Genomic DNA, 16,937 nt, shown 5'->3' with positions numbered 1-16,937 from the left:
ACTATGCTTGGTCCGCACAGACCAATTCCTGTTACCCAAGGCCCAAGGCCCAGCCTGACTGACGAGCTTCCTTCCAATCGAAACGCCAAATCCCCAAACCCTCCGATCCGGCCGCCGCCGCCACTGCATCTCGCCGCGCGCACAATGTTGCGTCCCCCACTCCCCCGCCGACAGCCGCGCGCTCCCCTTGAAGCGATGAGTGCATGATCGGGGACTGGAGAAGTGATCGAAGCAAATCAAGATCATCGACGCTTTAAAATTAGTGCTCCGTGTCTCGTTTCACTGTGGTTGGACGTCGGGGCATTCATGGCTCCCCTTCTGGAGAGGATGCCAGAGTTGGTGGAGGCATATGTCAGGATTGACTCATATGGGGACAACAAGTGCTCCTGTGGGGGTTGTTATCAGGTTATGTGGCCTGGTCATATTTCAGATATTGACGATGATAGCAACAATGAAGAAGATACAGAAGATTATCCTGGACCGAATACACAGGGGTGCGTGCTTCTTGAAGGTTTAGCACAAGCTAAACATCTAGTGCTGTTAGCACATCACTCAAGGGTACACTTGACCTTGACCTTATATGCCTTTTTCGATCCCATCAATTATTCACCATTTGATAAGAAAATATGGGATCCAGTCATGTTCGTGTCTGCTGATAGAAGTCATATATATTGACTAGTTGACAGTCTTGCATTCCCACATCTAAGTATCTTAAGTAAATTAAATAGGTTCATGTCCACCTTTGTACCTTTGTCCAGATAAATCAGCCATATTTACCTTGTTTTCTTTTTTGTTTTCAATCTGTCCAGTATATTTTCAGAAGGGATCTGAGGTCGTGCCCAACATTTTCCTACTTGAAGGATCTGGTACTGAACGGTTACTGGTGTGAACCTGCAGATTGCTGTGCACTAGCTTGTATTCTTGAACATGCACCAGTTTTAGAGAAGCTCACTGTCCTATTTTCTGAAAAGGTAGAAGACTTCTAAATGGCAACTATAGCATTTGAGGTTCACATATATAGTAAATTATTGTTTATTGACCTTGGTGACTTTGTTTATCATTGCTGCAGGTTGAACTCGAATATGACATTGTATTGGAAGGACGCCCTGATGCAACAGCTTTATCAACTATGACAACTCAATGCCTTAAGACAGTCAAGGTAAAATGCCATACTGTTGATGAAGGAGTTCAAAACGTTCTGAAATTTCTGAGTACACTCAATATATGTAAGATAACGACCAACACTTATTGTCGTCTACATTTCTATACTTTATACATGCATGTGGTAGCTACACTATTGCAACCTTGCTTGTTAAATTTCTATATGCTTTACCTTTGCATGTGGCAGAATATGCTTGAAAGATGCAAGTAAGAAAAACACTAACAAATTTTTATATAATTTACCTTCAATATCATTAATACTTTCATCCTTTTCTAGAAATTTGAGACAATAAAACTTGTTCATGGACAGATTGAATACAAGAAATATTTTGAAAAGAAAAAAGCAAAAGCTTGAAGGAAATAACTATAACTGTGTCCTCTGCAGCAGCAACATTGAAGAAACTGCTTTCCATCTTTTCTTCAGCTGTCCCTTTAGCCAAACTTGTTGGCAACACCTTGGAATTAATTGGGATTTCACAAGAGAATTTTTCGAGATGATGCAGCAGGCTAAAACTCAATCTCAGAATCCCTTTTTCATGGAGTTCTTCATCATTGCGGCATGGCAAATTTGGAAGCAGAGAAACAAGGGGGTCGGCCTTTTTTATCTCTTGGAAGAACTGCTTCTGTGAAGAAGCTAGGCTTCAAGCTCATAGGTTCAATGTGATAGACTTGGTCTATAAGTCTTGTGTTTATCTAGAGTAGTTGGTGCGTATGTCAACACCCTTATATTTATCCTTATCTTGCTTTAGCATCTACTTTAGCATCTCTAGAATATATTGTAATCATTTCTTAAGGACAAGTATGTTACCCTATATGTATTCCCAACCTGCCATAGTTTGTGGAAGGCTAATGAAACTGAAATCTAGCCGAGCCTAGTTTATTACCTGGGGTTTTCCCTTTACCCATCCTCAATCCGGTCGCCATGTCCAACCGGTCCAATCGCTCCCCTTCCGTCTCCTCCCACTCCTCCCATGGATCCACCACCTCCAGCGGGCGGAGCAAGCGGTCGGCTGTTGTTGAGGGCGACGGCGACGAGGCTGCGGCTGCACGGGCCGCGCAGCAAGTTGAGCGCCAGGCGCGGGCGCGCGGCTACGAGGGCCACTCGTCTCGCGTCTGCGGACGCGGAAGCCGCGCACGCCGCTGAGGCGGCCAGGCAGGCCGCGGCTGCCGCAGCAACCCAGCGAGCAGAGGAGGCGGAGCGGGCCGACCTGGAGCGTGCGGATGCGAGGCCGAGCGGGCCCAGCCCGATGCGGACGACCTGGATGGCCTGGGCGACTCCGACGCGGACGGCTTCGACAACGGACGTGGACGCGCGCGCGGGTCGCGACGCAGAGGCGTGGCTCGAACGCGAGGCGGCACAGGACGCACGGACACGGAACCGGGGCGCACGCGACCCCGACGGCCACGATTACGACGCGGACCAGGGGGCGCGCACGCGAGCTGCCGGCCTGGGCGGACGCGGCGGACGTGCAGCCGCTGAGCGGGATCCGCGAGTCGACCGCGAGCTGGAGGCGCAGCGACAGCGCGAGCGGGTGGAGCTGGAGCGGGCTCTGCGGGACTTCAACGCGCGCAACCCTGGCGGACGAGGCCTCGGCGGACGTGAGCGGGGCGGACGAGATGCTGGCGCGTGGAGCCCCCACAGGCGGCGCGCCTCCTCTTCCCCGGACCGGCGCCGTGGTCGCCGTGGCCGGCCCAGCTCCCCTCCCGTCGTCCAGACCCTCTTCAAGGACGCCGGCGCCGACTACGCCGAGTGGTCCATGGTGATGAAGGTGAATATACAGGCGCGGCACATGTGGGACGCGGTCCAGTACGGCGACGCCGACTTCAAGGAGGATCGGCGGGCGCTGCAGGCGCTTTTGGCTGCTGTTCCGACAGAGATGTAGTCCTCCCTCGTGAGCAAGCGGACCGCCAAGGACGCTTGGGACACCATCGCCGCAGCACGCATCAGTAGCGACCGTGCCCGCAGGTCCACGCTTCAGAAGCTACGTTAGGAATGGGAGAACCTGGCTTTCAAGCCGGGTGAGGACGTCGACGACTTCGCTCTCCGCCTCAACACCCTGATGCAGCAGTTGGCACGGTACGGCGACGACGACATCGACGAGGAGAGCCGTCGAGAAGTTCCTCCGCGTCGTCCCCAAGAAGTATTCATAGGTCGCGATCGCAATCGAGATATTGCTGGACTTCTCCAAGCTGTCGATCGAGGAGGGGACGGGTTGCCTCGAGGTCATTGACGACCGCGAGCAGCTACCTCCCTTAGAGCCGGTCACTATCGGCGGCAAGCTTCTCTTCAGCGAGGAGCAGTGGCTCGCCCGCCAGCGGGAGCAGAAGAAGGGGGAGGCCTCGGGTTCTTCGGCTTCGGCTTCGTTGAGCAGCCACAAAGCGTCATCTGCGCAAGCAGGACAAGGCGCGTGGTTGTGCTCCTAACGGCGTCGACAGTGAGCACAAACCTACCCACGACGACACCTGCAAGAACTACAGGAGGACCGGCCACTAGGGCAATGACTGCTGGCAGGCAAAGCGCGACGGTCAAGCACACGGCGTGCAAGCGTAGGAGGGTGACAAGCCGGCTCTGTTCTTCGTACACGGGAGCATCGAGCCGCACTCCTCCCCAGCGCCGGCCGCCGCCGCGCTCCTACACATGCTAGTAAGCAAAAAAGGTGCTGAGCTAACTAGAGCTCACCTAACCAATTTTAGGAGCAAGGTCACACAAACCTATGCCACTAGTATTTCAAGCAATGAGGGAGCTCCTACACATGCTAGTAAGCAAAAGCACAAATCCAACTAAGCTCACTAGCAATGCTCAATAACAAGGCAATCAATGCCAAATTAGAGAGCGCAAATACTTAGCTACACAAACTAAGCAAAGTGACTAACAAGGTTACACAAACCAAATTAGCCATGCAAGGGAGCTACTTCTATGCTACACAAGTAAGAAGGTAACTAGTGAGCTACACAAGCTAACTAATTATAAGAGCAACTACACAAGCATAATATATATAGAAGCAATCACAAGCTTGTGTAAAGGGATTGCAAACCAACGAGAAGAACAAGGTTGACACCGTGATTTTCTCCGGAGGTTCACGTGCTTGCCAACACGCTACGTCCCCGTTGTGTCGACCACTCACTTGGTGGTTCGATGGCTAATTGGCATCACCCGCTAAGCCCGCACACCAGGCACTGCAAGAACCTACCTCGAAAGTGAGGGTAGCTCAATGACACGCTCAACTAGAGTTGCTCTTCGCGGCTCCCGCGGGGCGAGCATAATGCCCCTCACAAAGCTCTTCTGTGGAGCACCGCACAAGTTTCTTGCGGGCTTCGACGGAGACCACCACCAAGCTGACTAGGAGGTGGCAACCTCCAAGAGTAACAAGCACCACCGGCTTACAACACGATCACCTAGTGTCACTAGATGCAACCTCACGATGCAATCGCACTAGAATCGCTCTCTCACTCAATCGGATGAACACTATCAAGCTAGAGTAAGTTAGAAGGCTCCCAAGCACCACCACATAAGCCACCAAGGCTCTAGTGTGCTCAGCTGTCAGCCAAAGGCTGACCACCACTTCTATTTATAGCCCCATGGGCTAAACTAGCCATTACCCCTTCACTGGGCAAAATTTGGGACGACCGAACGCTCCGGTCGTATCGACCGGACGCAGGACCTCAGCGTCCGGTCAACGGATGCTCGCCACGTGTCACCTCCGTTCAACCTCAGTCGTGTGATCTCAATGATCAAGTGATGATTGGACGCAACTGCTCAAAGTGACCGGACGCAGCAACCCCAGCGTCCGGTCGTTTCCAGTAAGGTACCAGTCGCGATCGGACGCGTCCGGTCGAACACAATCGGACGCAGCATCAGCGTCCGGTCCTTCTCCACCTTCTCTGCATCACCTACGTCACCGTATGTCAGCCTGACCGGACGCACCCTGACAGTGTCCGGTCACTTTTAGCGCCAATGTCCGGTTGAAGACCGACGCCTACACGCTCTCTGCCGCCACTGACCGGACACAGGACCCCAGTGTCCGGTCACTGCGTGACTAGCGTCTGGTGCACTCTGTGAAACCCTGTCTTTTCTGTATAGGGCGCCGGTGGCACCGTCAAACTGTCCGCGCTCTATGGGCGGACACTCCGCCGGTAAAGTTTCACCTTTCACCTCCGTTTCTTCACCGAGTTGATCCACATCAACTCCAACTTCTTCTCCTTTACAAATGTGCCAACACCTCCAAGTGTACACTACCATGTGTATATGTGTTAGCATTTTCTCAATCTTTTTTCAAAGGATTAGCCACTCAACTTGCCATGCCACTCAATCCTAGCGACAAAGTAAAGTTAGATCACTTGAGTGGCACTAGATGACCAATATGCAAACAAGTTTGCTCCTCTTGATAGTATGGCCATCTATCCTAACCCTGGTCATCAACTTCTCTACACATCTATGACCGGTGAAATGAAATACCCTAGGTTATACCTTTGCCTTGCGCATTCCATTCCATCTCCTCCAATGTCGATGCAACACATGCACCAATATGATCGATAATGATATGATCCACTTCATATCATCACGTGATTATATTGGTTCATCGATCTTGACTTCACTTGCTTTTCACCGTTGCCTTCATCCATCGGCTCCAAGTCTTGCTTAAGCTTCACCGCCACACGATCCATCGCTCCAAAGCCTTCAACTTGCCCTTCACGCTTGCAACCGGTCCATCAAGCCAAGTCTTGTCTTAATCTTCTCCACCTTGATCACATGACTCAATGTCATGTCTCATGTGCAATAAGCTCCTTCATCATCACATGTGTGAGCTTTGCAACATCTCCAAGCCATTTTCACCTTCATGGCATATGTTGCTCACACACATGTACCTATGGACTAATCACCTGTGTATCTCATATAAACACAATTAGTCCACCTAGGTTGTCACTCAATTACCAAAACCACACAAGGACCTTTCAATCTTCCCTTTTTTGGTAATTGATGACAACTCTACAAAGATATGGAAATTAAGCTCTTTTGGATTCATGTTGCTTGCCCAAGCAATTTTACCATGTGTAAATGATTTTGGATAAGTACCACAAACCCGAAATGGTAGTATTAGCTCCCCCTACATATGTGCTAGAGTGTTTGTTTTGAAGCTCACACATATGCATATATTGAAATTGTGGGAGAGTAAATACTACTAAATGATGCTAAGGTGTATAGAGTAAACCTTTGAAGTGTGATACCAATTGGAGTTGCACCTTTAAGTTCATCCTTAGCACCATGGTTAGCTAGATATCACTTGGAAATAAAATCACTAGATACCTCGTGAGATCAACATTAAAAGCAAGGTACTAGCATTACTTGAAGAACATACCAAGTGTCTAGTTGTCATCCTATGCATGCTAGTTTTCATTTCATCAAATAAATTCTACAACTAGCATACACCACACAAGCATACATATTGAATTTAAAAACTTATGCAATGCAAGCAAGCACATGAATATGCACATATTAAATGCAATCAATCAAAGTTCATGAGCTTGCTCCCCCTATTTGTGTGCTTCTCTTGTCCAAGAATTTTGATCCATCTCTTTTCTTCAATGTTGCTTCCTCTTTGTCCATGTCCATATCCAACCTCTACTTCTTTGTTTCAATCTCTCCCAAAGCTTTCATATCTTATCTCTCTCCCTTGTACAATCTTAATCTTAAAGCTTTTATATCTTTGTACAATCTCTCCTCCTTTGTCATCAATTTCCATAAAAGGTGTGCTTCTCATTGATGCAAAAGTATGCATTTGGGGTAGATGGTTGAGACTTGAATCTTGCATTTTTTATGGACATCACTTAATTGTTGGAATGACACCACTTGTAACTTGTACCACTTGTATCTTGTGTAGGGCTTCTTGAGATACCACACATAGGATCTTTGATCTTGATATCAATTTGTGTGACACCTCATCCTATGTGATAGCATGGGTCATCCATTTGATACACTTGAGCTCTTGTAGGTGAGGGATGCATTCTTCATTTAATGATCACTTAAAGTTGAGGATCACTTGTGGAACCATCGTCTTGCATTTTTGATACCATGTGTAGATATGATACCACTTGAAAGAGTCTTCTAGTATGGAACCACTTGTTGGATTTATCAATAAAAAACATTTCTTAAACATTTGTTATCTTCATGAGTACCACTTATAGGATATCACTAGTGAGTTGATCTAGACATCACTTGTAGATTCTTGATGAAATACTTGAGTCTAGATACCACTTGTAACAAATAAACTAGATATCCATTTGCATTGTTGTCTTATGTTTATACTCTTATCACTATGATGAGCTTCTATGGTTGACTTGAACTAAATTTATTTGCTTAAGCTTCCAAGTTTGGTTTGAACCAATGACAAGCTTCTTCACACCTCTTACAAGGGTTATCTTGCCAATGTTGTACTTGTCACTTGTTAGCAATCCAAATTAAGTCAAGTAATTGGTTGTACTAGCTCATGAACAAATTCATATACTAACCACTAGATTAATTTATCATTCAAGCAATAGTGGTAGGCTATGAATTTAAACATTTTATTTGTTATGCATGATCCTATGAAACATGTACTATATGCACTAACCATATACTAGTAAGGGATGAAATGATCATGCATATTACAACGATACCTTTGCTATGTTGGAGTAGAGGATAGTCACATAGATTCCAATTTATTACTCCAATAGCAATATGAAGTCCAATTATAAGCTTGGTGAAGACCAATAGACACCATTTTGAATTTTACTCTTCACCCATATGAAATAAATACCACTTATGATCAAGTGCACTTTCTTGTTGTGATTGGCTTGCTTCTTCTTTTCATCTTTACTTGCGTGAGAGCATCAATTTGAGAATACTACTTGAAATATCATGACTAGCTCTCTTTTAGGTGTTGCTTGCTTTTCTTGATCAACCCTTTTGATTGCTTCAACTAAGCATCTCAAATATTCCTCGGATCACCACTTTCATGTTAGTCTTCTAAGTACCACACTTGGTTCACCTACACATAGGTGGCAAGCCCTTACACTAGGGAGAAGTGACCTCTCTCTAAGAACCATTCTTGACACCCACTTGAAATAACTTGATTGATTGATCCAAGTGATGGACTTAACTTGATGAGTAACCTTGATTCCTTCTTTAAGTCCTTTTCTTTCTACTTGTTAAAGTCCTTTTCTTTCTACTAAATGATCACCAATCATCACTTGAACTTAAACTTCTTCTTCAACTCGAGTTTGATCTTGATTTTTATCTTGAGTACCAAAAGTGTGCAAAGTATACTCTACAATCAAATAGCCTTGTACTCATATCTTGTCATGCTTTTAGATCATCTCAAAATCAACTTAGGTACCTCAATTACTCTTAAACATGTTTTCAATTTGAGGACCTTTCAATTAAAGTGACTCTAGATCAATCCAATATTTGTCACTTTTCTGGCAGATTCTGTACCCTTCAAAGAAATAAGCATATCTCCCAAAGTACAAATATAAATACCATGAAATTTGGTGGAGATGTGATTCACTTAGTTATCTAGCAGCTGTAAAAATTTGAGCTTCATTTGACTTCTAGATTGCTACCAGATTTCAATTATTCCATTACTGCTACATGCTGAAAACTATTGCACTATAGCTGACAAGTTTCACTCCAAAACTGAGGCATCTCTTATCCAATTCTCATGAAATTTCGACAGCATCTCATAACATAAGTCTAGAGCATGTACACCAATTTTCACTCCAATCCAATAAGTTTTGATCACTCAAACATAGCTAAGATCACAGCTAGCTCAGATTTTCAATATAGGATAGATTTCAATCACTTGAGCTATACTTCGTCAAGTATGAATCAAACTTGAAACCAACTTGTTTGAATACTTTCACAAGACATAAATCCATTCAATCCACTTACTAAATGTAATCTCATGAATTTATCCAACACAAATCAATCCAAACTTGATTACTAAGCAATTATCCATTCAATCAACTTATAGCAAGCAACATTGTATATTTATCTAATTCAATCAACTCATATGCACCCAAATAAAATAATCAACAAGAGATATACCTTGGTTAGCTCATGATCATTCAATTAGCAAGTTTCAACTCAAATATTTTTACAAGCCATCAAATATTCCAATAAATCACCCCAACTTGAATATGGCACTTGTATGTTGATAGCACTTGGACTTTACTCAATTTTCACTTGGCATTGGGTTTGAATGTGCACTAGGCTTTATATCTTGACTCAACATATGATGATCAATATGAAATCAATTAAATAAAGTATCCAATGTCAATGCTACCTACAATCAATCATCCACTTTTTGATGGTATACCCAAACAATTTTGAATTCTCTCAAGTTAGGAGCAACATACTTAGGCATAGCCTTAGTATGAGTAGCGAAATGTTTTGCAATAGCAACCATAGAGGTACCATTACCATCCTTCCTAAGCATAGAATCATCATCAATTGAAATAATCTTAGGAGTGTTACCTAGGGGACATGAATGTGCTATGTGTCCCCTTTCCTAGCATGAGTAGCACTTTCTCTTTGCTTGAGCCTTTTCTTCTTTGCTCATGTTGTGCTTCTCATTACCTTACTTGTCCTTATTTGCTTGAGCCTTCTTCTCAAGCTTGTTTGGACAACCCAAAGCTAGGTGGCCCAATGTGTCACAACTATAGCATCTCATGTGAGCAATCTTCTCTATTTTCTCTTCTTTGTTCTTGCTCATTTGCTTTGCATCTTGATTCATCCTTGGACGCATTGCTCTTTCTCTTGCTTTTCCACCCCTTCTAGTTTTCTTCTTCTTTATCATCAAATCACCACCATTTTCATGGTTTATCTTGATTTGCTCTTGGGGTGTCTTCTCTTGCTCAACTTGTGGCTTTGGTTGAGGCTCTTCTAGTTGCTTCATCAATTGCTTGGTTGGGCACATTGAAGTAAGATGACCCCAAGTGCAGCACTTGAAGCACTTCACATGCTTGAGTCTCTCTTCTTCTTTTATCTTCTTGAGCTTCACAATGTTAGGGCAACCATTTACAAGGTGTCCCACTTCATGACACCGGTAGCACATGGTATGAGAGAGCTTTCTTTGTTGTAGCTTCTTTATCTTTCTTTCTCTTTTTATTTCGCCCTTTGTCATCTTCTTTTTTAAGCCAAGGCCACACTTGTCACCATAGTTTCTTTGAGTTTTCAACATATGTTCAAAGGTGACTTTTGAGTTGTAGCACCTCTCTAACTTGTTGCTCAATTTCTTCACTTCACTTTTGAGCTCAATGTTCTCCTTCAAAATGTTAGTCTCACAAGACATAAAAGTAGAACACGCATCTATATGTGAAGAGTATAGCATATCTAATAAATCATCACAAGAGGTGGATACATGCTTCTTGCCTACATCATAAGGGTTAGCAACATTTTGCAATTTATCATTTGATACATGTGATGAGCTCTCATTATTTTTAAGTTTCTTTGTAAACACTTTAATAAGAGAAGCATGTTGTTCTAATAATTCATCATGAGATGCAAGTAGTGTCTCATGATTCAATTTTAGCTCATCATGTGAAGATTTAAAAACATCAAGTAATTTCTTATGTTCTTCACAAGAGTTCTTTAGAAATGAGTTTTTATTTTCTAATTTCATTGTTTTAGCTTTCTCATTTTCTAAAGACATGGTCATGCTAGCAAGTCTACTAACAAGCTCATCATATAAATCAACATGATCAACCACATTATCATTTGATACCTTGGTGTCACCTTGTGACACAAAGTAATGTGGTGATGGAGAAGAGCTTGTAGTAGCTTCACAATCATGGCCCGAGCATGAACCATCATCATCAAGATTACCATCAAGTGTGCTTGAGGTAGAATCTTCATGTGCAACACTTGTGGCATCATCATCAGCCTTATCAAGTGAACTTGTGGTGGATCGAGCATCATCATCATCAATTGACCATGAGGGGAGCAATCTTCCACAATTACCAAATTATGGTCATGCTCCATATCCTCATGCGCCACTTTCTTGGGCTGATCCTCCTTGAACTTGCCGTCATCCCATGTGGAGGAATCACCGAAGGTGCGCTTGATGGACTCCCATATCTCATGAGCGGTTCCCATGATGTTTACTTGTTTCATCAAATCAAAACTCAAAGCATCCATTAGAAAACAACAAGCATGTGCATCAAGTTCATAGAGAACTCTTTGAGCTTTGATGAGATTTTTATGGTCCAAGACATGAGTGAGACCACTAGTGACAACTCACCAAAATTTAGGTCCCTTTGCACGAAAATGATCGAGCATGTGATTTTTTCAAAGTACAAAGTTTGTGCCATAAAAAATGTGTGTCTCACAAACATCTAGCCCATTAGACGATATTCTCTCGGGTCAGTGAAGACCATAAATGAGAGACCTCGCTCTAATACCACTTGTAGGGTCGAGATGGCAGACTAGAGGGAGGTAAATAGTTCTTTCTAAAATTAATCGAGTCAGCTAACCGAAACAAGTGCGGAATTAAAACTATTTGTCTAGCCAAAACTACACCCCTCTATCTATGTTCTCTAGCACCTTGTAAAGATCCTACTAAAGCAACAAAGATGCCGAGCTAACTAAAGCTCACCTAACTAATTTTAGGAGCAATGTCACACAAACCTGTGCCACTAGTATTTCAAGTAATGAGGGAGCTCCTACATATGCTAGTAAGCAAAAGCACAAATCCAACTAAGCTCACTAGCAATGCTCAATAACAAGGCAACCAATGCCAAATTAGAAAACACAAATACTTAGCTACACAAACTAAGCAAAGTGACTAACAAGGTTACACAAACCAAATTAGCCACGCAAGGGAGCTACTTCTATGCTACATAAGCAAGAAGGTAACTAGTGAGCTACACAAGCTAACTAATTACAAGAGCAACTACACAAGCATAATATATATAGAAGCAATCACAAGCTTGTGTAAAGGGATTGCAAACCAACGGGAAGAACAAGGTTGACACGGTGATTTTCTCCCAAGGTTCACGTGCTTGCCAACACGCTACGTCCCCATTGTGTCGACCGCTCACTTGGTGGTTCGGCGGCTAATTAGCATCACCCGCCAAGCCTGCACGCCGGGCACCACAAGAACCTACCCCAAAAGTGAGAGTAGCTCAATGACACGCTCAACTAGAGTTGCTCTTCACGGCTCCCACAGGGCGAACACAATGCCCCTCACAAAGCTCTTCTCCGGAGCACCGCACAAGCTTCTTGAGGGCTTCGACGGAGACCATCACCAAGCTATCTAGGAGGTGGCAACCTCTAAGAGTAATAAGCACCACCGGCTTGCAACACGATCACCTAGTGCCACTCGATGCAACCTCACGATGCAATCGCACTAGAATCGCTCTCTCACTCAATCGGATGAACACTATCAAGCTAGAGTGAGTTAGAGGGCTCCTAAGCACCACCACATAAGCCACCAAGGCTCTAGTGTGCTCAGCTGTCAGCCAAAGGCCGACCACTACTTCTATTTATAGCCCCATGGGCTAAACTAACCGTTACCCCTTCACTGGGCAAAATTCAGGACGATCGGACGCTCCGATCGTATCGACCGGACGCAGGACCTCAGCGTCCGGTCAACGGATGCTCGCCATGTGTCACCTCCATTCAACCTCAGTCATGTGATCTCAACGGTCAAGTGATGACCGGACGCAACTGCTCAAAGTGACCAGACATAGCAACCCCAGCGTCCGGTTGTTTCCAGTAAGGTACCAGTCGCGATCGGACGTGTTCGGTCAAACACGATTGGACGCAGCATCAGCGTTCGGTCCTTCTCCACCTTCTCTGCACCGCCTACGTCACCGTACGTCAGCCTGACCAGATGCACCCTGCCAGCGTCCTATCACTTTCAACGCCAGCATCTGGTCGAAGATCGACGCCTGCACGCTCTCTGCCGCCACTGACCGGACGCAGGACCCCAGTGTCCGGTCACTGCGTGACTAGCGTCCGATGCACTCTGTGAAACCCTGTCTTTTTTGTATAGGGCGCCGGTGGCACCGTCAAACTGTCCGCACTCTATGGGTAGACACTCCGCCGGTAAAGTTTCACCTTTCACCTCCGTTTCTTCACCGAGTTGATCCACATCAACTCCAACTTCTCTTTTGCAAATATGCCAACACCTCCAAGTGCACACCACCATGTGTATGTGTGTTAGCATTTTCTCAATCATTTTTCAAAGGATTAGCCACTTAACTTGCCACGCCACCCAATCCTAGCGACGATGTAAAGTTAGATCACTCGAGTGGCACTAGATGACCGATATGCAAACAAGTTTGCCCCTCTTGATAGTACGACCATCTATCCTAAACTCGGTCATCAACTTCTCTACACACCTATGACCGGTGAAATAAAATACCTTAGGTTATACCTTTGCCTTGCGCATTCCATTCCATGTTCTCCAATGTCGATGCAACACATGCACCAACATGATCGATAATGATATGATCCACTTCATATTATCACGTGATCATATTGGTTCATCGATCTTGACTTCACTTGCTTTTCACGGTTGCCTTCGTCCATCGGCGCCAAGTCTTGCTTAAGCTTCACCGTCACACGGTCCATCGCTCCAAAGCCTCCAACTTGCCCTTCACGCTTGCAACCAGTCCATCAAGCCAAGTCTTGATCTTCTCCACCTTGATCACATGACTCAATGTCATGTCTCATGTGTAATAAGCTCCTTCATCATCACATGTATGAGCTTTGTAACATCTCCAAGCCATTTTCACCTTCATGGCATATGTTGCTCACACACATGTACCTGTGGACTAATTACCTGTGTATCTCACATAAACATAATTAGTCCACCTAGGTTGTCACTCAATTACTAAAACCACATAAGGACCTTTCAGCGATCTCTTGGGCAGAGACGCAGAAGCAGTGGAGCTCAGGGTGGACAGCAAGTTCGCCTTGGCCTTGGCGAAGAACCCCGTCTTCCATGAGCGCAGCAAGCCTATCCGAATCAAGTACCACTTTATTAGGAGCTGCTTGGATGAGGGGAGCATCAAGGCGGGCTACATTAACACCCAGGACCAGCTCGCTGACCTTCTCACCAAGTCCCTTGGTGGGTCAAGTTCTAGGAGCTTCGCGCCAGGATTAGGATGGTTCAAATTTTCCAGAATGCGCCACACAAGACTTAGGGGGAGAATGACAGCTATAAGTCTTGTGCTTATCTACCTAGGATACTTATCTAGAGTAGTTGGTGGCTGTGTCAACCCTTATCTTTATCCTTATCTTGCTTTAGCATCTCTAGAATATGTTGTAATCCTTTCTTAAGGACCAAGTATGCTATCCTATATGTATCCCCAACCTGCCATGGTTTGTGGTAAGGCTAATGGAACTGAAATCTAGCCCCAAACGTGTGATTTGGCTCCAACATGACCAACCTTATTGTCTTCTACATTTCTATTCTTTTTACTTGCTTGTTGTAGCTACACTACTCTATATGCTTTACCTTTGCATGTGGCAAAATATGCTTGAAAGATGCAAGAAAGAAAAACACTAACAAATTTGTATACAATTTACCTTCAATGTTAATACTTTCATCCTTTTCTAGAAATTTGAGACAATTAAACTTGTTCGTTCATTTTTCTCAGACAAGACCCTGATAAAGGTATTTAGAGATTCACTTCCCAACGAGAGATAATATCATTCAATTGGCTAGAAAATGTTTTGGGCATAGTACCTCTACAATTTTGTTTTAACAATATTTCTCTGAAAAGATGGATGATTTACATGTGAAGGCATGTTAGTCTCAAATGCATCATCTATACTCTGTTGAAACTCATTCTTCAGTAATAATCTTAGCTTTCAAATCTTGTTCCATTCGAATGAAGCATCTGATTTATAGCTTATGATGCAGTTGGTGAACTAAATCCTAATGCATTGAATTGTATTCCTAGTTTCCCATATCACTGTCGAAGCCCTCCAAACTTACCGTGGCTCTCTTGTTTGTGCAGGTTTCAACTCGGAGTGACAGAAGGCTCCACAGGATCGATGAAAATACTATCACTTAACTACTATATATTATTCCACTAAATCAATGCCGAACTCAGTCATGGGAAGTACCATAGTATTAATGATTATGTTGTATGTCTCCTACTTCTAGGATGTTGATTACTCCTACGGGACCATACTTGGTTTCAACTCTATAGGAATCATCATATTATCTTCATTGTTGTCGACCTTACTTTGTTTCATCTCTAGGAGTCATCATATTATCTTCATTGTTGTCAGGTTATACCGTTATAGGATAGCAGCTCTGGAAACGGTCAGATGCTATTGCATTTTAACTTTCCTTGGTAGAGTTAGGGTTAAAGCCATGTTATTATTATATATTGTATAAAATGGTAATGTATACTGTTTAGTAGTACTTGGTAGACGAATCTACCAGTCTTTGTTCCCATGTATACCAAAACATCAATCTCAACAGGCCATGTCATTGCTTCCCTGTGGCCTTTGGTTTGGCATGTGTTGCCTATCTGTGCTTGCTGGCTGTTTCTCCAACCGAAGCTGAACAACGATAATCCGTCTTTTTCAGCTTATTTTTTCAGCTGAAACAATATTTTTTTCTCACAACAAATCAGCCGAAACAGTATTTTGGCTTGTTTTTTCAGTGAAGTGAACGGGACCTTTCCGGTTGCCACCGTACCACAGCCTACTCGCTGTTGCCGCCGGCTGCTTGCGCCTCAGCCAGGTGACGCCGTCATGGACAAAACTCTGTCGCCGCCTACAGGCCTCAGTCACCATCGTTCTTGGTATGCTCACACGGCACGGCTGAAACTTCTGCGATCCTCGTGTTTTTTCTCAGATGTAGGCGAAATATAGAAGCTGTTTCAGATTCTGTCAGATACCATATTATTCTTAAGACAGAATATAAAAGCGCCAGAAGCTATGCTTTCATATGCAGAATAGATTTGAAAAAATATGTCTCCTGACGTGTAGTTAAAACCAATCTGGTGCTTTAATTTCGCGTGCACAACAGGAGGTCAGGACTTTTGGAGTCCTTGTAACTTGCCGAGTTGGGGCAAGCTTAGCATCGCCATTGGACGGCTCTGACTTCTCAACTCTGGTTGCCCGCGATTCTGAACGACTGAACCTCCTCGACGTTGCGGCACTCTCCGTTTTTATTTATGTCGTATTAGTTTTGTCTTAAATCAAACATTTGTAACCTTGACAATCAGTTTTGAAAAAAAATATATAGTTCAATGACACAAGATTTATGTTTTTAGTTAACTATGAGAAATACTTTCATGACTATAAGGATTTTTTGAAATGGATTATTAAAACAGTAATGTTTGACTTAGGATGAAGCAAATATGACATGTAAAAAACTGAGAGAGTACTAGCGAGTGCCTAGCCACCACCTTAGAGACACACGAGTTAGTGTGGCACATTGATATTCTCTTCCAAATTACAGATCATTCTCTTTAACTTTGATTAAATTTTTTAGAAAAATAAACTAGCGTCAATAAGTTCAAATAAATGCATATAAATATTCTAATGAAACTAATTTGATGTCGGTGTATTATAAATATTCATGTTTTAGTGGATATAAATTCGGATAATTTAGACTTTGATCCATTTTCCGCTCTTATGGACGAAAGATTAGAAAAAGGGACTATTATTGAGTGTGGGCTTAGTCAACTTCATTTGCATTTGAGGAAACAAAACATCGTCATGAAAACAAAATTACTAAAGGCTTTTACAAACAAATAAAAAAGAACAA

At 43.8% G+C, this 16,937-nt stretch overlaps 1 protein-coding gene across 1 annotated transcript; it reads left to right on the top strand.

The window, feature by feature from the left end:
• The first annotated feature begins 279 nt into the window (after nucleotides 1-279).
• On the top strand, nucleotides 280-15,276 carry LOC136490217 (uncharacterized). The gene is made up of 4 exons (XM_066486707.1): nucleotides 280-558; nucleotides 810-971; nucleotides 1,070-1,159; nucleotides 15,169-15,276. Exons 1-4 carry the CDS (start codon nucleotides 307-309, stop codon nucleotides 15,223-15,225), a joined length of 561 nt encoding a protein of 186 aa, XP_066342804.1. The 5' UTR covers nucleotides 280-306; the 3' UTR covers nucleotides 15,226-15,276.
• The last annotated feature ends 1,661 nt before the right edge of the window (nucleotides 15,277-16,937 follow it).

Source organism: Miscanthus floridulus, chromosome 10 (assembly GCF_019320115.1).
Source record: "Miscanthus floridulus cultivar M001 chromosome 10, ASM1932011v1, whole genome shotgun sequence".
NCBI classification, from domain to species: domain Eukaryota; kingdom Viridiplantae; phylum Streptophyta; class Magnoliopsida; order Poales; family Poaceae; genus Miscanthus; species Miscanthus floridulus.
This window is presented reverse-complemented; position numbering and strand designations above follow the sequence as displayed.